The sequence below is a fragment of the Antrostomus carolinensis genome, unplaced genomic scaffold, assembly GCF_000700745.2.
Source record: "Antrostomus carolinensis isolate BGI_N321 unplaced genomic scaffold, ASM70074v2 scaffold38851, whole genome shotgun sequence".
In the NCBI taxonomy this organism is placed as follows: Eukaryota; Metazoa; Chordata; class Aves; order Caprimulgiformes; family Caprimulgidae; genus Antrostomus; species Antrostomus carolinensis.
In genome coordinates this window covers 18,175-38,113 of record NW_010296955.1, presented here as the reverse complement: position 1 = coordinate 38,113, position 19,939 = coordinate 18,175, and the positions used below count along the sequence as shown (strand labels likewise).

At 42.9% G+C, this 19,939-nt stretch overlaps 1 protein-coding gene across 1 annotated transcript in view; it reads left to right on the top strand.

Annotated features, from left to right (window-relative positions):
* The first annotated feature begins 2,372 nt into the window (after nucleotides 1–2,372).
* The window catches only part of EDC3 (enhancer of mRNA decapping 3), a 23,400-nt gene continuing 5,833 nt past the window's right edge, over nucleotides 2,373–19,939 (top strand). The window contains exons 1-3 of the mRNA XM_010178446.2: nucleotides 2,373–2,624; nucleotides 4,088–4,401; nucleotides 12,763–13,098. Coding sequence (XP_010176748.1) covers nucleotides 2,461–2,624; nucleotides 4,088–4,401; nucleotides 12,763–13,098 — 814 coding nt within the window. The 5' untranslated portion in view covers nucleotides 2,373–2,460. The remainder of the gene's footprint in view (nucleotides 2,625–4,087; nucleotides 4,402–12,762; nucleotides 13,099–19,939) is intronic.

The window sequence follows — 19,939 nt, the reverse complement described above, 5'->3', positions numbered from 1 at the left end:
AGCAGCAGTGCCCAGCATGTAAAGCCATTGGCTCATCACTAACTTATCACTCATAGACTCTCTTTTTTAAGTGCTATGCACATGTTTAAGTAACTTCTGTGACTTGACTTTCTTTTAATACTTCCAAGAATGTCAGAGACATCATATATACATTATACTCAGCACTGGTGAGGCCACACCTTGAGTCCTGGGTTCAATTTTGGGCCCTTCACTCCAGGAAGGACATGGAGGCACTGGAACATGTCCAGAGAAGGGCAACGGAGCTGGGAAAGGGTCTGGAGCACAAGTGTGGTGAGATCCTGGCTGAAGGAACTGGGGCTGTTGAGCCTGGAGAAAAGGAGGCTGAGGGGAGACCTTCTGGCTCTCTCCAACTCCCTGCAAGGAGGGTGTAGACAGGTGGGGGTGGGTCTGTCCAACCAAGGAACAAGTGACAGGACAAGAGGAAATGGCCTCAAGTTGCACCAAGGGCAGTTGAGATTGGATGTGAGGAAGAATTTCTTTGCTGAAAGGGTTCTCAGGCATTGGAAGGGGTTGCCCAGGGCAGTGGTGGAGTCCCCATCCCTGGAGGGACTGAAGAGTCGTGTAGACATAGTGCTGAGGGACATGGGTTAGTCGGGGACTTGTCAGTGTTGGGTTAATGATTGGACTTGATGATCATAAAGGGCTTTTCCAATCAAGGCAATTCTGTAATCAGTAATACACACTTGGAATAAGAGATATGCAGAAATATATCTAGGAGTTGTATGGCAAAAACTTGGTATATTAGGCAGAAGGTCTGGTTTTCCACGTGTATGTAAACAAACAAATGTGCTTATGATTGTCACATGTGACAAAGTAAATAAGTCACTGCTCGTGTCGTTCACTCCCTCTTCTAAATGATTTGCACACCAATGAGTAGAATGAGATCCTTTGAGATGAGTTTCCCTTGTTTTACGTTATGTTTGCACACAGATTTTTATTTTTTCCCTGGTAAAAGGAGGCTCTTACTTTTGAGAAGGATCCTTTTAAGATGGTGATGTGCCCTCAACTCTTTCTCCTGTTTTCAAAAAGAGATGAAAAAGAGCGGGAAAGGGAATGACATTTTAGCTTTATGGCAGATACTTGGGAGTGTGCTTTCTGTCTTTTGAAAGTGCTTTTTATCAGCTGTCATCTTGGGATCCAGATGTCGTTATCATGGGCTAATATAAATACACAGAAACAGTTGAGAAAGGAGGAGTTCCTAAAGAACACTGCATAGTGACCAAATTTAGCATGTGCTTCCCTTTGAAGTGCCCCCTGTTTTCAGTCTCCCCAAAGCTGGGGAAGTGAGTTGTTTCTCATGTTTCATGGCATGCATGCATCCTCATTATTTCCAGAGTTGTTTGGTTTTTTTTTTTTCCTGTTGCATTGTTTTCCAAGAAGCTTAGGACAGGAAGAGAATTAAAGAATTTGAAGAGAATTAAAATGACTCTCACAGAAATATGCTTTATATTTTGATGTTAATCTTCCTGGGTTATCTCCCATGCTTTCTGTCTTTGTGTTTCTTACAGTAAATATCAAGCGTTCTCCCTCTTGCTGTTGATTACAGCATGAAGGGCAAATAGATACGGTAGTCACTTCCATTTATGAGCTTGTCAGCTCTTTCACACTGCCGTGATGCTCGTGAGCCTGTCATCTTCCTGTGTTCTTTGTCTGGAGGAAGAAATCGTGGATCAAAAGATGCATTTAGCTGCTTCAAAGTGTGTTGATACAAGTTCAGTCAAGCATGGAAACTGAGGGAATTACGTGGGACTGAACATCTAACTAAACAGAGTGTGGTTCTTTTTCCTCCTCTATTCTGGTGGAACTCGATGCTGGAAAGGAGTGTGACTTTCTTTTATCATTTATCTAATTATGGCAGTGATGCTAATACTCCCAGCTCTGGAAAGCATGAAGACTTGTCCGGGACTCCAGTGTTGGTTTTTTTCCTCCCTTCTCTGTGTCTGTCTGTTCCCTTAAAGGTGTTGGCTTCCTTTGCACATGCAGAGATCAATCTTCTCACTGCTGAGCGTTCACAAAAGCTATTCTGCCCCGGTGTTTGTGTGCCATAATCTTAAAAAGGGAAGTGAAGCTAAATTCCCTGTTTGAAATTACAGGGAGAAAGTCCTCAGACAGCATGAAATACTAAACATTGCTGCTGGAAGCCGTTAGTCTGGGATTCAGTTTGAAAACAGTTTCTTTAATGACGCAAACGGGGGTCTGCGTTACAGACAATCATACAGGCGAAGCCCCGTCCGGGGATTTACATGCTTGCTGATCCTCGGTGTCTGTGTAGATGTGATTTCCACCCCACAAAGAAAAGAGGAGCTGACAAAGCTAGAGCCTGGGTGGGAGCCAGGCTTCTGGGCCGGGGGATGCGGTTGATGCTGATTCAGGTTGTCAGTTTCTGCATCTTGTTACAGCCAGGCCTGTTTCTCTTTATAGCAATTGTGTGCCGGAAATATGGCTACGGACTGGCTGGGGAGCATTGTCTCAATTAATTGTGGAGAAAGCTTGGGAGTCTACCAAGGACGGGTGTCTGCTGTGGATCAGGTCAGCCAGACCATTTCCCTGACGCGACCCTTCCATAACGGGGTCAAGTGCCTGGTGCCAGAAGTCACCTTCAGGTTAGTGTCTTTCTTTTTGCCTTCTGCTTTTTCCCAGCCAAGGTCTGTGGTGTTGGGATGTTTTCTTTTGGTTTTCCCCAGAAACAGATTCTTTGCCTTAAATCTCCTTACTGCTACTGAGCATCTTTGGATGAGACGTGCCTCTCGTACTTCTGTTAGTTTGTGTACAGGAGATTATTTTCTGGCTGGGTGATCTTGGTGTTAGAAGTGGTGTAGCTCTTGCTTGGAGATTATTTGTGGGTGAGACTATGTGGGTGTATATGTATTTATGTGTATATGTTTTGTGTGCACACATTGTTGTTCATTTTTCAGGTAGTTGAGGGGGCCGGCATGCTCTCATAAAGCTTTGTCCTCAACATGTGTACTATATGTAATTAAAGTGTGACAGAAGACGAAGCAGAGTGGTAGATCAATTAAAATTCTTGCCCCAATATGACAAAGTTAAGTGCAGTTATTAAATCTAACTCCTTCTCCTCTGTCTCTCGCCATGTTCTTTCCTCTGTGGAGATAGAAGAGAGTTTTGAACCAAAAAGCTGAATTGTTGCAGCAGTGTTGTAGCTCCCATGAGTTCCTTCCCACCAGCTCCTGGTGACACTGTGCTTAAAAAGAATAAAGAAGAGTCACTCATCACTGGACATTTTCCTTTTACCTGGTGTATTACAATAGTTAAGACTCCAAGTCACTGATTTTTAAAGAAGATTGATTCCCTGAAGGCAATACTCTTAATTTTTTTTTTTTTTTTCTTGGATTTTGAAGAGAGAGAGTGGAAGAAGACGATGACCATCTTCTTCCAGGAGATGTGTGGAACTCTGTAGCAAGCTCTTGCTACTTTTATATCCCAGTTGGACAAATCCCTGTTAAATGTAAAAGAAAAGACCCTAACTTCCAACTTACCTCTTGCAATCAGTGCAACTGGAGGTCTTGGTAACCACTTCTCTGTTTCATTTTGGCTCATGCCCAGAGCTACTTTAGTTTTCTTTATCCTTTTTCTGAGGAAACAGAAAGCACCATCCTTGTCTGAGCGTGAACTACACTAGCTAAGGGTAGCTTTGTTGAAATGGATTAAAAGTAATAGTAGCCTCAAGGCTGAGATTAATGATAATATCTAGAAACTGTTAAATTAATGCAGATTTCTGCAAAGATCTGTGCCGGTTGCTTCCATTTTCTGCTTGACTGTTCAGTTAGGAACATGACTTTTCAAACAAAATCCAGGTGCAGGATAGAAGTACTCGAGTTGTTATTTTGGAGATTCATACCATTTGTTTTTAATATTTTGATGTCTGTGAAAATATCCTCTGTGTTTGAGTGTATTTTTTTTCTTGGTTCTATTGATAATGGCATCAGAAAAAAAAATATTGTACAACGTTGCATGTTTTTCTTTAGGGTTTGTTGGTTGGGTTTTTTTGCAAAGGTACTTCAAGTGCTCAATTTCTGAATGTCTGGTTTTCTTCTTCTGTTTCTAGGGCAGGTGACATTACTGAGCTGAAAATTCTGGAAATCCCAGGGCCAGGGGACAGCAGACAATGTGGGGACCTGCAGCAGACAGAAATGGGCATCCCTGGTGTTGGATGCCAAGTGGGTCCCAGTCAGAATGGCACTGGGAAAGTGTTAAAGAAGCCCATCTCCAGCAGTGCCCCACAGAATATCCCAAGGAGAACGGATGTGAAGAATCAGGATATTATCATCTCTCCACAGCAGCAGTGCTCCAAGAGCTACATGGATCGACATGTGGAAACATTGACTCAATCCAAAGGCTTCCGTCGCAGACACAATTCCTGTGAGTATGTGTGTTATCCTGCAACTTTCCTTTTGCCTGCCTGAGTTACCACTGCAACATCTTCCCTTCTTCAGCCAGGACATTTCAAACGGTGCTGGAAACTTTTCTTTGTTTGCTTTTACTGCCACGTGAAGGTCTGGAGAAGAGGCAGATAAGTGATGAGGAGAAAGACTTCGCAAACTATACCTTGAAGTATGGATATCTATAAGTGTGGCTCTTCCAAATGTCTGGCATTTATGTTTAAATCTTTTATGATTAGGTGATGATGGAATCTCATCCCTAATTTCATATGAATATTCAAATAGTTTCATTATGGGCTTATAAAGATACGTGCATATACTAGCACAAAATTCCCTCCTGCAGAGAGAGAAAATGGTTTTATTGGGTAAGAATTCTCAGGTGAAGTGGGTTGTTTGACCTGGTTTGCCGCTTCACGGAATGATAGGGTTTGGAAGGGCCCTCTGGAGATCATCTAGTCCACCCCCCCTGCCAAAGCAGATACTTTTTTCTTTGTTTTATTTTTTTGGGGGGGGGTGGGTTTGTTTGGCTCGTTTTGTAAAGGAAAATACATTCCATTTCTCTAGGCTTCCGGCTGCCTTACAGAAATGTGTTCAGGATATATTGGACACGGGATTGCTTCACTTACGTCTCCATTGCCATCACACTGATACGGACCATAAGTACCAGCTCCTTTTCATCTGTGGGGAGACTTTGAAACTATCACTAGAGTTTTTTGGAGGCAGATTTACTCTACTTTTCCTTTGTTTCTTAGTGAAGTACCTTTCTTTACTATACACAAACAGGACAAGTTAATGCAGAGAAGTTAGTGCTGTTCAGCTGAGAGTAGATCATGGTTCAGGATTATTTTCGATGGGATGTTGGTTGTGTTGTAGGAGTTCAACAAACTTCCCATGCCAAACCTAATTTGAATTTTTTTTTTCCCTTGAAGCCTATCAAAGGAAAATTAATCTTCCTGCTGCAGACTGTTCTGTGTTTCTTATCAACATTGTAGAACAAAGAGGAATGCTCACAAAAGCTGTTCTATTGCTCGTTCAGGACAGAAGCATGGTGGTGTTATGTGCTTTCAAAATGGATTGGGATGCAAACTGCAAATTCCTGTTGCTGAGAAATACCAGCCTTTATTTGCAGGGTGTATTACTTCATTTAGTTTTAGGACACATGGCAACACTTAAGAACAGAAATTGCCTCCGTGTTCTGCCCCCACCCAACATCCTGGTAAGATCTCTTACCCCTTTCTTCTGTCAGTACCAGTGTGAGCTTAGAGGTTGGGTTGAGAATAGTGGGGACAACCAGTACAGGAATTTAGGAGATAACAGGGAGCAGATTTGTATGAACAGAGGGTGGAGAGGAACAGCAAAGTTGCTGAAGGAAGCAACTGACTCTCTTTACAGGCTCCAGCTATGTGGGCTGATGTTTGCAGAGGCATAGGTGATATTTGGGAGCTCTTAAGAAGATGCCGTGTTGCACTGGCTGTGGTGAAACTGGAGGGAGTGAGGCTGTAGATGGCTGCAAAGACAAAGAATATGGTGGGGCACGAGCTGGAGTATGAATAGAAAGAGATTATTTTATTGGTTGCACTACAACTGTGCCATACATTTCTGTTGTATACATATTTTTGACCATCCCTGTTTCAGTCTCCCAGAGAACAGCCCTGCTCAGGTGTGCAAAGAGTAATGTACTGGTGTTGTCTGCAGCATTTCTGAGACAAGTGTGGTTGACACCTGTGTACATAAAAAAGCAAGTAGTTCTCTAACCATTTTTTTGTTAAAGCGAATGCTGAAATTTAATTAGTGAAGTGGAGATCTTCCCTATCCCGCCCTGTGTATTATTTTGCTTCACCAGCATCAAACCTTGGGAAACATAGAGGTGAATAATGCTGCTTACAATGATTTCCTCATTCCTCCTATCTTTCCTATTTGAAAATTGCCCAATTGCCAGCCTCCGTTTTTCCTCTAAAAGGATTTGGAAACAAACTGCAATATTATACAGCTTTTCTGTTTAAGGCCTGTATAACCGTAACCTATTAAAACATCACCCTGCAAGTAATTACAAATGTTATTTGCTGTGCTGTTGAAAATACCAATTAACAGGCTCTAAGGAGGATGATGTAAAGATACAATCAGTGCATCTCAAAGTCAGGCATCTGCTATTTTTATTTCTGTTCATAAAATCTTCAGCCAGCTCTCACGCTGTGCCAAAAGGGGACGTGTTCTTTTTTTTCCTCAAAGCCCCGTGGGCTACGCTCTTTTTCAGATCTTCATCATGCATCAGTATATATCCAGCACTTTTCCATGACTTAATTGTTGAAGCATCAGTATCTAGCCTGCCTATTTCCATGACTTTATTTTTTCCCTTGCTTTTGTGTTTAGAAAAGAAACAAACCCAAGGTGGGCAAAGCCAAATAAACAGGGAGATTGAAGGCTGTATTTATGTGGAGAAGTTCTTGGACCTCTGAAGTCTTCCTCCCCCACCAACAGCTGCATTATTTTCTGAACAGCTTGCAACTCACTTCATATTCACTTCCTTTTTTTTTTTTTTCCTTTTTTTTTTTTTTGGTAAGTTTTTTTTAAATGATTGCCAAACAGGTTTGATGTGAGGAGGACAGCCAGAATGATGCAGAGGGGGTGGCACGTACTCCTTGGTGACCTAACCATCTTCAAGCCTGTCTGGTTTTGTGTTTTACTTCTGCCAGGTCTAAACACTGTAGTACTTGCTGTAGGATAAGAGCTGTGGTTCCCTGAGGTTGATTGATTATTCTTTAATTCCCTAACTCTTCCTAAATTACAGTTGTTTATGTTACATTGTTTGTCTTTAGAAAAACCTTTTCAAACTTCACCATCAGCTACCTAAATGTGTAAAGTCACTTCTGTTTAGCTTTATTCTGGCTAGATGGGAGTGTGTAGGAGGATTATCTCACTTAAGGCTGTTTTGTCAGCATCTGGTAGGTCTGGGGTGAGCAGTGAATGTTTCAAACCACTTCAGCCCACAAATAGCTCACATTAGTTTTACATGTGTTACAGACATTGTTTGAAACGAGTTGAGCAAGGTGCTAGCTGTAGATTCCTGTTAGCTTGAATTCATTTTAGGATAAATGAAGTAGAAAAGTGAACTCTTGCCCTGTTGGATGTGTGTGTTTGGAGAGAAGGGCAAACGATGTGTGAATCTCGGGATGGGGAGGGAAGAGGTCTTGGCTCATGCAGATGGTGGGTACAGGCATCCCGGGAAGAGTGGGCTGAGATGTCATCTAGAACTTAAGTCAAATAGGGTTCAGTACAGCTGAAAGTTGACCTCTTGATGCCCTTTAGCGTGCTAAGTCAGGGACAAAGTTCTGCTTTTGGAGTGCTTGTGTGACAGGAATCAATAAACAACAAATATCAGTGCAGATTTCACAACAATGGTTTCTGTGCCGTGCTGGCACTGGGCTTGGTGGTGCCAGGGCTGGCAGCAAAAGCTTCCACAGGGATCTCTCAGGAAGGCAGCCAGCTCGCTAGAGACTTTTCATTTGCTTGTGTGCTATACATGAAAGGTTTTTTTTTTTCTGAAGAAACAAAAAAAGCCTGGGAAGTATTGTTTATCTTTTGAGGGAGGTGCTTTTCTGTGTGGCGTCAAGCTGCCAGCTTGACGTGGAGCCATGTGCTGTTCTCCTTTAATAAGCTTCACGCATCCGCACGCAGGTGGTGAAAGTGCTCTCTGAAAGGAGCTGGACTAGAAGGTCTGGATTGCTGTAGCTGCTGGGCAGAGGAGTGGGTCAGGCCATGGAAGCAAGTAGGGCTGTGAATAGCAGCTTTCAGGCAATGGCTTGGTCTGGTGTGTCATACTGCTGCCCTGGAAGGCAGTGGACACCTCTCCTGTTACAAAATCACACAGAGTTACCTCAATTGGAGAAGCCCTTTAAGATCGAGTCCAATCATTAACCCAACACTGACAAGTCCCCGACTAACCCGTGTCCCTCAGCACTATGTCTACACAACTCTTCAATCCCTCCAGGGATGGGGACTCCACCACTGCCCTGGGCAACCCCTTCCAATGCCTGAGAACCCTTTCAGCAAAGAAATTCTTCCTCACATCCAATCTCAACTGCCCTTGGTGCAACGTGAGGCCATTTCCTCTTGTCCTGTCACTTGTTCCTTGCTTGAACAGACCCACCCCCACCTCTCTGCACCCTCTTTTCAGGGAGTTGGAGAGAGCCAGAAGGTTTCCCCTCAGCCTCCTTCTCTCCAGGCTCAACAGCCCCAGTTCCCTCAGCCAGGATCTCATCACACTTGTGCTCCAGACCCTTCCCCAGCTCCATTGGCCATTTCTGGACATGCTCAAACACCTCCATGTCCTTAGCTTTATCTCAGATTCTTCTGCCTGAGTTTTCCTTTCTCTTCCTCTTTTGAGGCTCTTCTCGTCTTTTCCCTGAACAGCATCAGCTGTCAGTCTTCTCCCTTGTCTAGATGGCAATGCTTTAAGAGGAACACCGTGTGATTTTGTTCATTGAAGGCCCCTACTGTGTTCTGTGCAACTTCTGTTCTGAGGTTGGAATGCAGTCTGTGGAAAAGAGAGCTGGTTGCATGGGTCAGCAGTATTTCAGAGTTGGCATCCATCAGTCTGGATTAGAGAGCTGCCCACCACAATGCCGGCACGTCTCGTTTTGATGAGGTACGGTCTTGGCTCCCGTTCATTGTGTCTGCAGGGGAGCCTGGGGAGCTTTCCAGCCATTGTTCTCACAGCTTTTTTAGCGCAGCTTTTTATTCCGTCAGCATTTACACACTGCTCACATCAGCTGCTTCTGTCCCCTGGATCCACTGCATGGCAGTGCATCTATCCCCACATTTTGCTTTTCAGGTCAGCTGAGGGTAGCATGGAATTGTTTGCAGAAGAATCTGGCAATGAGTGTAAAAACTATTGTTGGGCAACTGGAACAGACTGAGTTGTTCTAACACTTGACGTTAACACAAGAAGCAGACTTGTTCTGCTATTGTGTTCAAGCTTATTTATCTGAACTCTTGAGAGTCCCTTGACTATTCCTTCAACCTGGAGTTTGTGAACGTCTGGAGAGCTCAGCCTGTTGCATGGCTCTGGGTTGTGATTTCTTGTGTGGCTGATAGCAGCAGCATTGGATGCAGTTCCCTTGTTGGTAGTGCCAGTTGCTAGCTCCGTACCGAGTCACATACAACTTTGGAGTGGTTTATATGTTAACTTTTGTTTGGGAATCCTTTGTCTAGGGCAGAGAGTGAAGGTTGTGCATTAGTAAAAAACTTTCCCTTTCTCTCAAAACTATGCATGTAAATGACCGGTCACAGCTTGCATACTGGAATTTCCTTGCCCTTTCTTCTCTCCTAAATCATGTTTTGTCACCAGCAATTCTTGAATTCTGCTAAATTGTATTGCAGGCACCCAGTTGTTTATAAAAACTCCTCGACATCTCCAGCAGCATGAAAACCACTGTGTCTGGAAAAAAACCTACCTGCAGTAGTTAGTAGTAATTTCAAATTATTATAGGGAGCATTGTCAAAGTGTGGTAATGCTCACCTCACAACACTGTATTCCTAGTTACAGTTGCTCTAGTACATAAAGAATAAATAATTTCATGCTGACTGTTGTACTGATACCCCTGTCTTGAAGAGGTTAGTAGCTTTGTGCTGCAGTCAGTGTTTTTCATGATGTAGTGAGGTTAGATTAAATCCAGAAGGCAGGGTAGCTATGTTGCTGTGAGACATTTATGCTACTAGCTGTCGTAACCTTGTAGATACCCTTTAAGAGATTTTATTTAACAGCAATGCTGTAGCTGTAAAGATGCAATGGTGTTGGAGAAGAAAGAGAAAAGGTAACATCTTCCATTTGGCCGGGTGATAAAGCTGGGGAAAGTTGATTCTTCGAGTCTCTTCAGTGCTTGTTGGGGATGCTTGAGCAAAACTTTTTAAATTGGTTGAGCACTCAAACTGTTGCAGTATTTAAAACAAACAAACAAACAAACCAGAACAATGAACTGTTCCCACTAGGAAAATTATAATTTGTGGAGGTTTTTGGTTGGTTTTTTTGTTTGTTTGGTTTGTTTTTTGTTTTTTTTGTTTTTTGTTTTTTTTTTAACCTGGACAATGACTCTGCAAAGCTGTGAAGGTTTGGGGTCTTATCTCCTGCTTTTCAAGGTGTGAAATACTGGACTCTGATTTCTGGTGCATTTTGTTGTTGTTGCTGGACTATGGTATAATTGGAGACTGAAGCCATGGCAGCTTTTTGAGAGGGCATGTTTTAGGGTGTTCGGGTCTATTTTGTTCAACTAAAGTACTTGGGATACGCTCCAGAGAAGGAGCTGCTGATCATTTCAGAGAGCTTCCTTGTTGTGAGGGCTGGGAACACTTTCAGGTTAATCACTTAAACAGTTCTCTAGAAAAACACAAGTGGTCTAAAATATGGGGAAAAATAAACGAGGGGAAGTCCTTCCTGAGACAGTGCATTCCTAATTGAGAATAAACCCAAGTATGTATCTTTAGCAAGTCGCCTTTTAGCACTGAGTAAGTTAGATCTGGTATTGGGTGAACTCAGTATCATGCTGTAAAACAAGTTTGCCAGAGCTTACAAAGTCCTTGATAAGCATTTGTGAACTCCAGGCAAGCCTGCCTGTATCTTCCAGGAAAACACGTTCTGCTCCAGTTCTGGTTTTATAGTGTTTTCCATAGAGGTTTCAAGTAATCGTAAGAGTGTTGTGGAATTAATGACAGCAATTTAAGTTGTGTAACTGAGCTACTGAATAACTTTGCTGTAGAGAGATGAGTTCTGTTTGTTAACTTCGCCAAAATCGGCACGTTGGTCTTGAATGTGCCAGTTCCTGTCCTGATCCTGACATGAATGAACGTTCCTGTAGAAACAGCTGACAGGAGGAAGGTCCTTCACTTTCCAGAAGTGCTGTCCTTGTGGACAGAGTGGAGGATTTCCCACTTTGGAAATGTGGGAAATGAGCTCAGGTTTGTTAGACAGCTAGTGCCTGCTCCACCGGTCTGCCCCGAGGTTACAAATAAACCTTTTCCAGGCAGGGAGAAGGAGGGATTTGTCAAGACCAAGCTAGACTTGTCTGCACTTACAAAGGTGATAGGTAACTTTGCAGGAAGCCATGAAGATGGTGCCTGTTGCAAATCTTTATGGGATGTTTTCTGAATATCCTTAGATGACTTCAAATTCTCCCCGTCTTCTCTCACTGATTGACAATAATTTGTGAAGATAAAAAGATGCTGCTTTTTCAATTAAGGAGGAGGTACATAAAGAGCTCACATCATCCTGGGAACTTGTTGGCAGTTTCTTTCTGTGTTATCAAATGGATTCCGTCAATAAACTCATTTGTATAAATTACTCACAAAGGTGATTATCTTAAACTCCGAGAAATACTTCACTAGCAGAGCAAGCAGTTTCGGTGTGATAACTCTTACTCCATCTGTTGGACACTGTAGGAGATACCTGTAATTGCTGGAATCGGCCTGAAATGTTTTCTAGTAATTGCAAATGTTAACAATGGGTATAACAAACGGATTAATATTGTCTGGATTGGCGTTTGTGTGGGTAACCTGAATAATAATGTAAGAAATAAGCAAGTAAAGGGATATGTTGACCTCGTAATTGCATATGATTTTGTATCAGTCCTTGATATCCAGACATAAGATGGCAATGAAGAGACTTTCATCAGTCTCACTCTGGAGAAATCAGGCTTTCACAATGACTTGTGATTGGAAAGAAGTGTACTTAAACCAGCAAGGTGGTGAGTAAGTAGAAGAATAAAATAGAAATAAGGGAGTGGGCTTCATGTCGGTACAGAAATGGGTACCTATTGAGGAAAAAGATATGCTTTATATTCAGGGGCTTAAGTTCTTCCTCGAAGATCATTAAAAAGTGGCAAGCCTGTTATGAAAGAAAACACCTACATTAGTTTCTGAAACATAGAGAAATTCCGTGGAAGGTCTTGGGCCACATGCCTGCACGAATATGAACTCATATAGGAGGAAAACCAGCCTAGACCACGGATGGCTTATTATCTTACTGCTAACTGGCACCATCTGGAATTAAATAAAACGTGGAGGAACATTTATTTTGCCACTGTGGTCAAGCTTGTTTTTCTAACCTTGCCGGTGGAAAGTCCCTGAAAGTCTCTCTCTTGATGCTCTTGTTTTATTTTCTGTTAGTTTATCTTAGCATGAGTAATGCCAAAGGTGAGGTCTGCAGCTTCTCTGGGAAGTGAGTATCCCTTGGGTTGGTGACTGCTAGCTTGTGCTCCCCTCTCTTACAAACGTTGCTGAGAAAGTGGATGAGCAAACATGGCTTTTTCCAGTTATGACACACTTTCAACTTGCTTTTCTTTTTGTTCAGGGTCATCTAGTAGCCGTCATCCAAACCAAGTGACTCCAAAAAAGAGTGGCCTGAAAAATGGGCAAATGAAGAACAAAGACGACGAGTGCTTCGGGGATGACATTGATGAAATCCTAGACACGGATTTTGATTTTGAAGGGAATCTGGCCCTTTTTGACAAGGCAGCTGTATTTGAAGAGATTGAAACTTATGAGAGGAGGAGTGGGACTCGTTCCCGGGGAACCCCAAACGAGAAACCAGCTCGCTATCGGCATGATGAGAACATCTTGGAATCGGAGCCCATAGTCTACAGAAGGATTGTCGTACCCCAGAACGCTAACAAAGAATTCTGCACGGGTATGCTGCCTCCCTTACTGATACAGATGCAAACTCTCACGCTTTTCTGGGGCACATGTGGTGGATTGTTTTCCCCAAGGGGTGTTTGTTGGCTTAATGTGGTACGAGCAAGGGTATTTGTTTACTTAAGATTGAATCTGTGCCTAGTATCTCCATACAACCTTTATTTGCAGTATTTCCAAGATAAAAAAAAAATATTCAGATAGGGTAACAAGCTAAGTGTTTTTGCAGTAAGGAATGAAACTGATGGTTGGATAACAAGAATGGAAACTGAACAGGAGCTGTTCGAATCCTTGGTTTGATGTCAGTAGCGTGAGGAACCTGTGTGGACTTGATTGCTGACTCTCGAGAGGGAGGGATGGTCTCAGGATTCTGGTACGAGGTAGCACGTCGTAATTTGTGCTTTCTTGGTAAAAGGCAGGGGATTTAATTTGCTTCTGATACTCCTTGGGTGGTAGTTATGTATTTCTGCATGGTTTTGCAGAACTTTTAAATGTCGTTGGTGTAAAAAGAAACAGTTCTGGCTCTTCCCATCCATAATTCCAAACATTCATTGTACAAAAGGCTTTTTATGTGAGGTCTCCCTCCCACTTACTGTCCACTGTGCGAAAGATCAAGCCCCAGAAAGCTGGAGGAACACAGCATTAACATGCGTGTAAAGTACGTTCTGAGAGTAAGCTGTGTCTTTCTCTCCTTTGCTTTACCTTAGTCTTAGTTGTAAAAGGAAAGAAAAACTTCTAGGCAGATCCTTGAGTTGAAGTATTTGTCAAGCATATCATCGAGGGAAACGAGTTGAGCTCACCGGTGCCAGCTGCTGTGCAGATCTTCTTCTGCAAGTCTGATTTCTGGTCCTTGCTGCCGCTCTTGGAGGGAGGTGAAGGTAGCAGGATGGCTGCAGGGAAGCAGCACTCCTAAAATTGAAATGCAGAGTGATTATTCAGCTCCTCATCCATAGCTCTGGGGAAGGGTAGAATTGTTCTCATATCATGTTCAGTAGTTTGGGGTTTGTTTTTTTGGCCAAGCACCATGTAACGGTGCTTTCTCCCAGTTCTGTGTGCTGATGGATTTTACTATAAGGAGCCTCTTTATTTCCATACATGCACATGCTATGAAGTGTAGCACATGTACTTTTTGTTACACTTGGGTGCAAAATTCCCTGTAACTTTAGCCTAGTTGTGGTTTGGTTTGCACGCTTTCTAGAACTTGCAAAATGTAGGAGTTTTGGCATTCCAGAAGCATTTCTCTTCCTCATCAGAGTAAAATCAAATCTCAGATCTTTTTATAGAGAGACATTAAATAGCTAATACCCTGGTGGTCTGGCCACTGAGCAGAAGTGTGATCAGGTCCTTGATCTGTCATTCTTTCTCTGCCCAGAAACTCCATCTGGAGTGTGAAACACTTAACAGAAGGAAGCTGATTAGTTTGAAATGGTTTGCTGCTTTTCAGTTTTTTAAAAAAAGTTTGTTGTTTTTTTTTTTTTTAATGGTTCCGCCACACAACAATATCAGTTTTCCATTTGTGTCATCCATCTTCCTATTGATCTCTTCTGCTCTCGAACGAGATGAAAACATACTGGGTCATATCAGAACTTGTCCAGCTCAGTATTGTATTTCCGAGGATACTTGAGGAAAAGTGAAAGAACCGAGTAAATGTGCAGTGAGACTTTCCCCTGAGTGCTTTGTCTTTGACAATTTTAAGACTTCCTGAAGCAGAAGTGATAGTTTAGTATTAATAGCTTTTGATGAGGCTCTTTTTTCTTCTGCTTAATTTAACCTATTGCTTTTTAAATCTATGCAAGCTTTCCATATCACTGTAATTTCCTGTGGCAAGAAGCTCCACCGATTGCCTTTGTGTTGTGTGAATAAGCTCTTCTTCATTTTTGTATGTGACTTACTAATATTTTTTTTAGATTTGCTCCTTGTCTATTCATCTTCCAACTGGCTTGTTTTAGAGGAGACAGAGCCTCTATGTCTGCCTAGTCTGAAACAAGCTAACCTACTGTTAGCTGCCAGTTTTAAGAAGTATGGCTAATATTCTAGCAGCACTGTTTCTGGGAGGAAAACTCAGGCGTGCGATAAGCAGCAGGCACCAGTAAGTCAGTTCAGAGGTTGAAAATGAAATGATGTTTCGCTAAACTCCATCACTCTTTTTACTGTGGAAGCTCTGGGCTCCCTGTTTGCTGTGTGCTGAAGGGAGCAGCCCAGTGAAAGGACTGCTGTTTTCTTGTTTTGCCCTTGGCAAGCCTGCACGAGGAGGGTGGTAAGCGACTCCCCTCTGTAGTTGCAGGGTCTCGCTAGCCTCATTAGCTACTGTTGGGTGATTAGTCTCTCCTATGGAATTCTGGATTTGTTTGGAAGAAAAGCTGTTGTGTCACACAGCGGGGCAGGGGACTGACAACCAGCGTTTTCTGTTGCCTGTGCTGAGCAGGGCACGTTCACAGTCCTGTGAATGATGATAAAAGTGTCCCAGTGCTGTCTCTGTCCAGATATTTTTCCCACAGAGAGTGACTTCCTTTGTCCATTGAGGAAGTTTACTTTTGCTTAGGAAATGCTAATGGCTCTCTAGTGAAAGCTCTTGTAAACAGCTGTAACTTGCCTGCTGTTTCTGGCATTCAGTCTAGCTCTTTTTGTAGCATGTCGGCCCTTTGAGGGACAGAAAGATATTCAGTGTGCTTGGAGGAATGATGGACTGTCACTTAAAAAAAATAAATTAAAAAGTCCTGATTCCTTTTTTTAGCAACTGGAAGGAGGATGTTGCCTCGTAACTCCCAGCAGCAGCTGCTGGAATTAAATGAGAGTGCCAGTAGCCCCAAAAGCCATGATTTTGGCTATATCTGTGGCACGAATTCTCTTTCTTCTTCTGAATTCTCCTTACAGAGTTTTCTCTGGACTCCCAAGGGGAACTCTACTTGCAAAAAGTAGGAAAAATAAGTACTTTGTAATTTTTTACCCTAGGCCAATCTTGAAGCTGATAGTCTTAAAAGAGCTCTGGCTGATACAGTGCTTATTCTGTCTGCTGTAACAGCACAAACAAAGTGATGCTGGTGATTGACAGTGAGCTAATATTGAGCTCTGGTCACTGTGGGAGAGGAAGAAGGCTGTGTGTGAATCCTTGCATGCTGTTTTATGCCGTGTTTCCATGGAGCTAGGAAACAACCAGGATTGTGCAGCGGTCAAACCAGCAAACTACTGATGCCAGTTCTCCCAAAGGTTAATCTGCAGGGCTTCCAGGCTGTGTTTTTATTACTGACTAAAGGTAATTCATGTAGGATGTAAGCAAAGCTTGATAAACAATTCAGTCCACTGGGATCCTTTTCTGAGAGGTAATTTTATGGAGCCAGGCTTTCAAGTAGGTGTACTAGCATTTGTTTTAGAAGTAAACAGAAGATGGGGATCTGTTCCAAACGAAAATAAAAAACTGAAGCTAATAGAGGTTAAGAAGTCTTTGATGATGACTGAGCTGAGTCCATCCCTGTGGCCCATATATGAATCGCTCCCAAATATGAACTTAGTCTTTCCTCTTTTGGGCTGGCTGCTATCGATCTGTCTCTATTTACCATTACGTGATGCTTGAAAGGGGAAGTGGAACTTTTTTAACAAAAAATCTACCTCCTTGGAAAGGCTGATCCTTTTATGAGGTGTGAGCTGTCTTTTTGTACTCCCAGAGCTGTCCAGCTAGAGAATTTAAATTTGTGTTGGTATTGGTCTGCCTCTGTTCCTTCTGTGGGCTAGCTGGGTTTGAACAGCACCGTGTTTTGGGATCGGATCTTTTGGGAGTAACTACAAAGCCAACGTTCTGCAGGCATGTTGAAGCTCAGAGGAGTTTGCAGTAGGATGAAGCATCTCGGTTCATCATCGGTGACTCTATATAATATAATCTCAAGCATAGCAGGCTGTCCAAATGTTTCCTTTTTGCAGTTCATCTCTCCTTTCCTCTTAAACTTTGATCACTGCTAGCACATACCACGTGCATACCATGGGTTCCAGTTCATGATGATGACACTGGATTAAAATCTCCCTCCAAGGCTTTCTCCAAAGCAGGTTCTCTTCTAGTTAGTGCTGTTAGTGTAGAAAACATACTGTTTCCATCTCAATGTCTTCTGGAAAGTAAGTGAGATTTTTCAAACTCAGCTGCTATAGAAAATGCCAAGTGAAAGCAGGAATGTGCTCAAAAAATGGGACTAAGTGTCACTATCTCTCTGTGCTCCTTGTAACCAGACTTCAAGCCTGTCCTTCAAGAAGCCTTTTTTCCATACAGTAAGTAAATGGTGAAGGAAAATGTACACTTGGAGGGAAAAGGATGTAGCGGGCAGAGCTCATGTGCCAGAGTCAGACTACAAAACTAAGGCTTAGTCTGTTCTGTTAGGATGATGCTGGTAGTATGTTGTTTCATTTTTTTTTTAATGTGCCATGTCCTTGACTGACTTTTCTACTTGCTGTAGCTTTTAGCTCTTCAGTCTATGGATGACTGCCTTACAGCAATTGTGTATATTGAATATGTGAAGGGTTTCTGGGATCTTTGAGTAGAGTGCAAATTAAGCTCACTTTATCCAACAGAAGGAGAAAACAAAGTGGTCATGGGGTGAAGTCCCTTTGTCCCTCAGACAGTTTTTTACTCAGCCAGAGTGAATTGTGCACTAATGCTGGGAGAGGCTGACATTAGAACCTCAGCCAGAACTCCCGCAGATTTTGTCTTAATTAAAAATAATGATGATTTAAAAAAAAAAAAAAATCTATCCCTTAAGGTTGTGGGGAAAAGCATTCGTGTTTGTGGGGCAAGTAACTGTGTTTTGCTGAGTCTGCAGGCAGGTGGCTCCAGCTTTCCAACCAGCAAAAGACTGCAAGTAATGTCTGCTTGAACTGGACAAGAGTTCTACCTGCTCTACATAGCTGCATCTTAGACCATGAGCAGCCTGGCTCCGGAACCTGGAGTAATTTATTGCTAAAGGCAAGAGTTAATGGCGTTACCTACAGCTTTCAGGAGATCCTACGTCTAGTTCCATCTCAGCTCTTCCTGCAGCTTCCCTGGACTTATTTTAGCAGCTACAGAGCTGCTGAAGTAGTCGAGAGAAAAGATGGAGCTTATGCACTGAGCCACTCTAGCAGCAACTCTCTTTTTTGTGGGTTTTTGTTTTGTTTTATTTGTTTTTTCTCCAACTGCAAGCATGGGAGCTGTTTGGCCTTCTGACAGCAGCATTGCTCTGGGCTTGTTTGGGGAAAAATTCTTACTTTGTTAACTTCTGGAGAGTTAGCTCTGTCCTACTGGCATAGGGTGTTACAATCCAACCAGTATGTGTGTACCATTGCATAGCGAAGCTCAAGGAGATAACTTGTTCACAGTTGTAATGCCCAGGACAGTGTGCCTCATAAATGGAGAATACTTCATGTTTAATCAGGCTTCAGCAATACTCTGCGTGTCACAAAACTGTTTAGTCTATATCTGCCTTTTTTTTTTTCTTTTTCCAGGCAGCTGTAAAATACATTTATTTAATATTAAAAGGCCTGAGCTAATTTATTTTATTACCTTCATTACCAAACAATAAAGATGCACTGTCCAACCCAAACATAATTAAAGTTGGCAGGAGTTCAGTTTTGTTGCAGTAGTGTTATTGTTTGTGGGTTTACACGTCGCCTCCTTGATTGCTTTCTGCCAGAGTTTATTTAACTCCCTTGGCCTGGTTTTGATAAGCCAGTCTGACTGGTTGGACCTTGCGTGAGTGCGGAGAAGGGAAGTTCTCTTTGGATTTAAGCCTGCTCCTGAGAGGGAGCAATTAGGACAAAGTGTAGCACTGGCATGCTAAACACAAGTTCATCTCATGCCTCCCAGTAACCCCGTTTGCATTAACCCACTGGGCACTGAGTTGCATCTAGCTGGTGGTAAATGTGGGTTTGCAGAAGCTCGTGGTTGAGGGGAAGGTGTCAGTGCTTACAGAGAAGATGTTGGCGACAGTCATCCAAAATGGGGTAGATGCAGGGTATAGATCAGCTCTTTAACCCTTCTAGTGTGGGGAGTTTGTGCAAAGTTTAAGCAGGGAATTTGTGGCCTGGCAGTTCAGAAGGAGCAAAAGTACAATTTGGAAGCCCCTGGCTTCAGGTTAGCAGCGGATGTGTCCCGTCAGACTGTTTGGAGAGTTCCTGACCTCAGGTCACTCATTCCAAGTCCTCTCTCAAGCTTGAAAAACAAGACTTGATGAAGTAGCAAAACTATGAACGAGAAAAAGGCTGAGCCGAGCCTTTGCGTGACTCTAGAGGCTAAGAGGGTGTGTGAACACAGGGCAGGTGCGTGACTAGTGTGATGGGCTTAGGATTACGAGTGGCTTATGACTCCAAATGTTCCGTGGCTGCTATCAGAAGCGTGGAGTGACTTTGATAACGTGTATGTGTGCTGCGTGTAATGAAAGACTATTAGCGGAGGTAGTTTCACTGGCAGTTAGCATGCAACATCAGGTGTTTGGATGCGTTTGGGCCCTCTGTATCTGCAGAGCAGTAGGGGGTGAGTTCAGAAATGAAGGCCAGAAGGATTAAGCAGGACCTATTCCAGCACATTTTGCTCTTACTTTGCAGGAATAGCTCCGATTTGACTCTGAAAACCTCAAGATGTACAAAACCTGCTGTTTCCGCCGTAGCTTGACTTAGCGGTTTGTGACTGGGGCACCCTGGGGAAATATGGCAGTACAAATAATTCCTCACAATTAAAATACGTGCTGCTTTTCTCATTTGAATATGGCACTTGCCTGTTACAACTAGTTCTTGTCATGTGGGGTTTTTTTGTCTGCAAAAGAACCCGAGCCCACGAGTAACTGTTAGGTTTCCTCTCTGAGCGGATGTGTATGCTGTGGCTG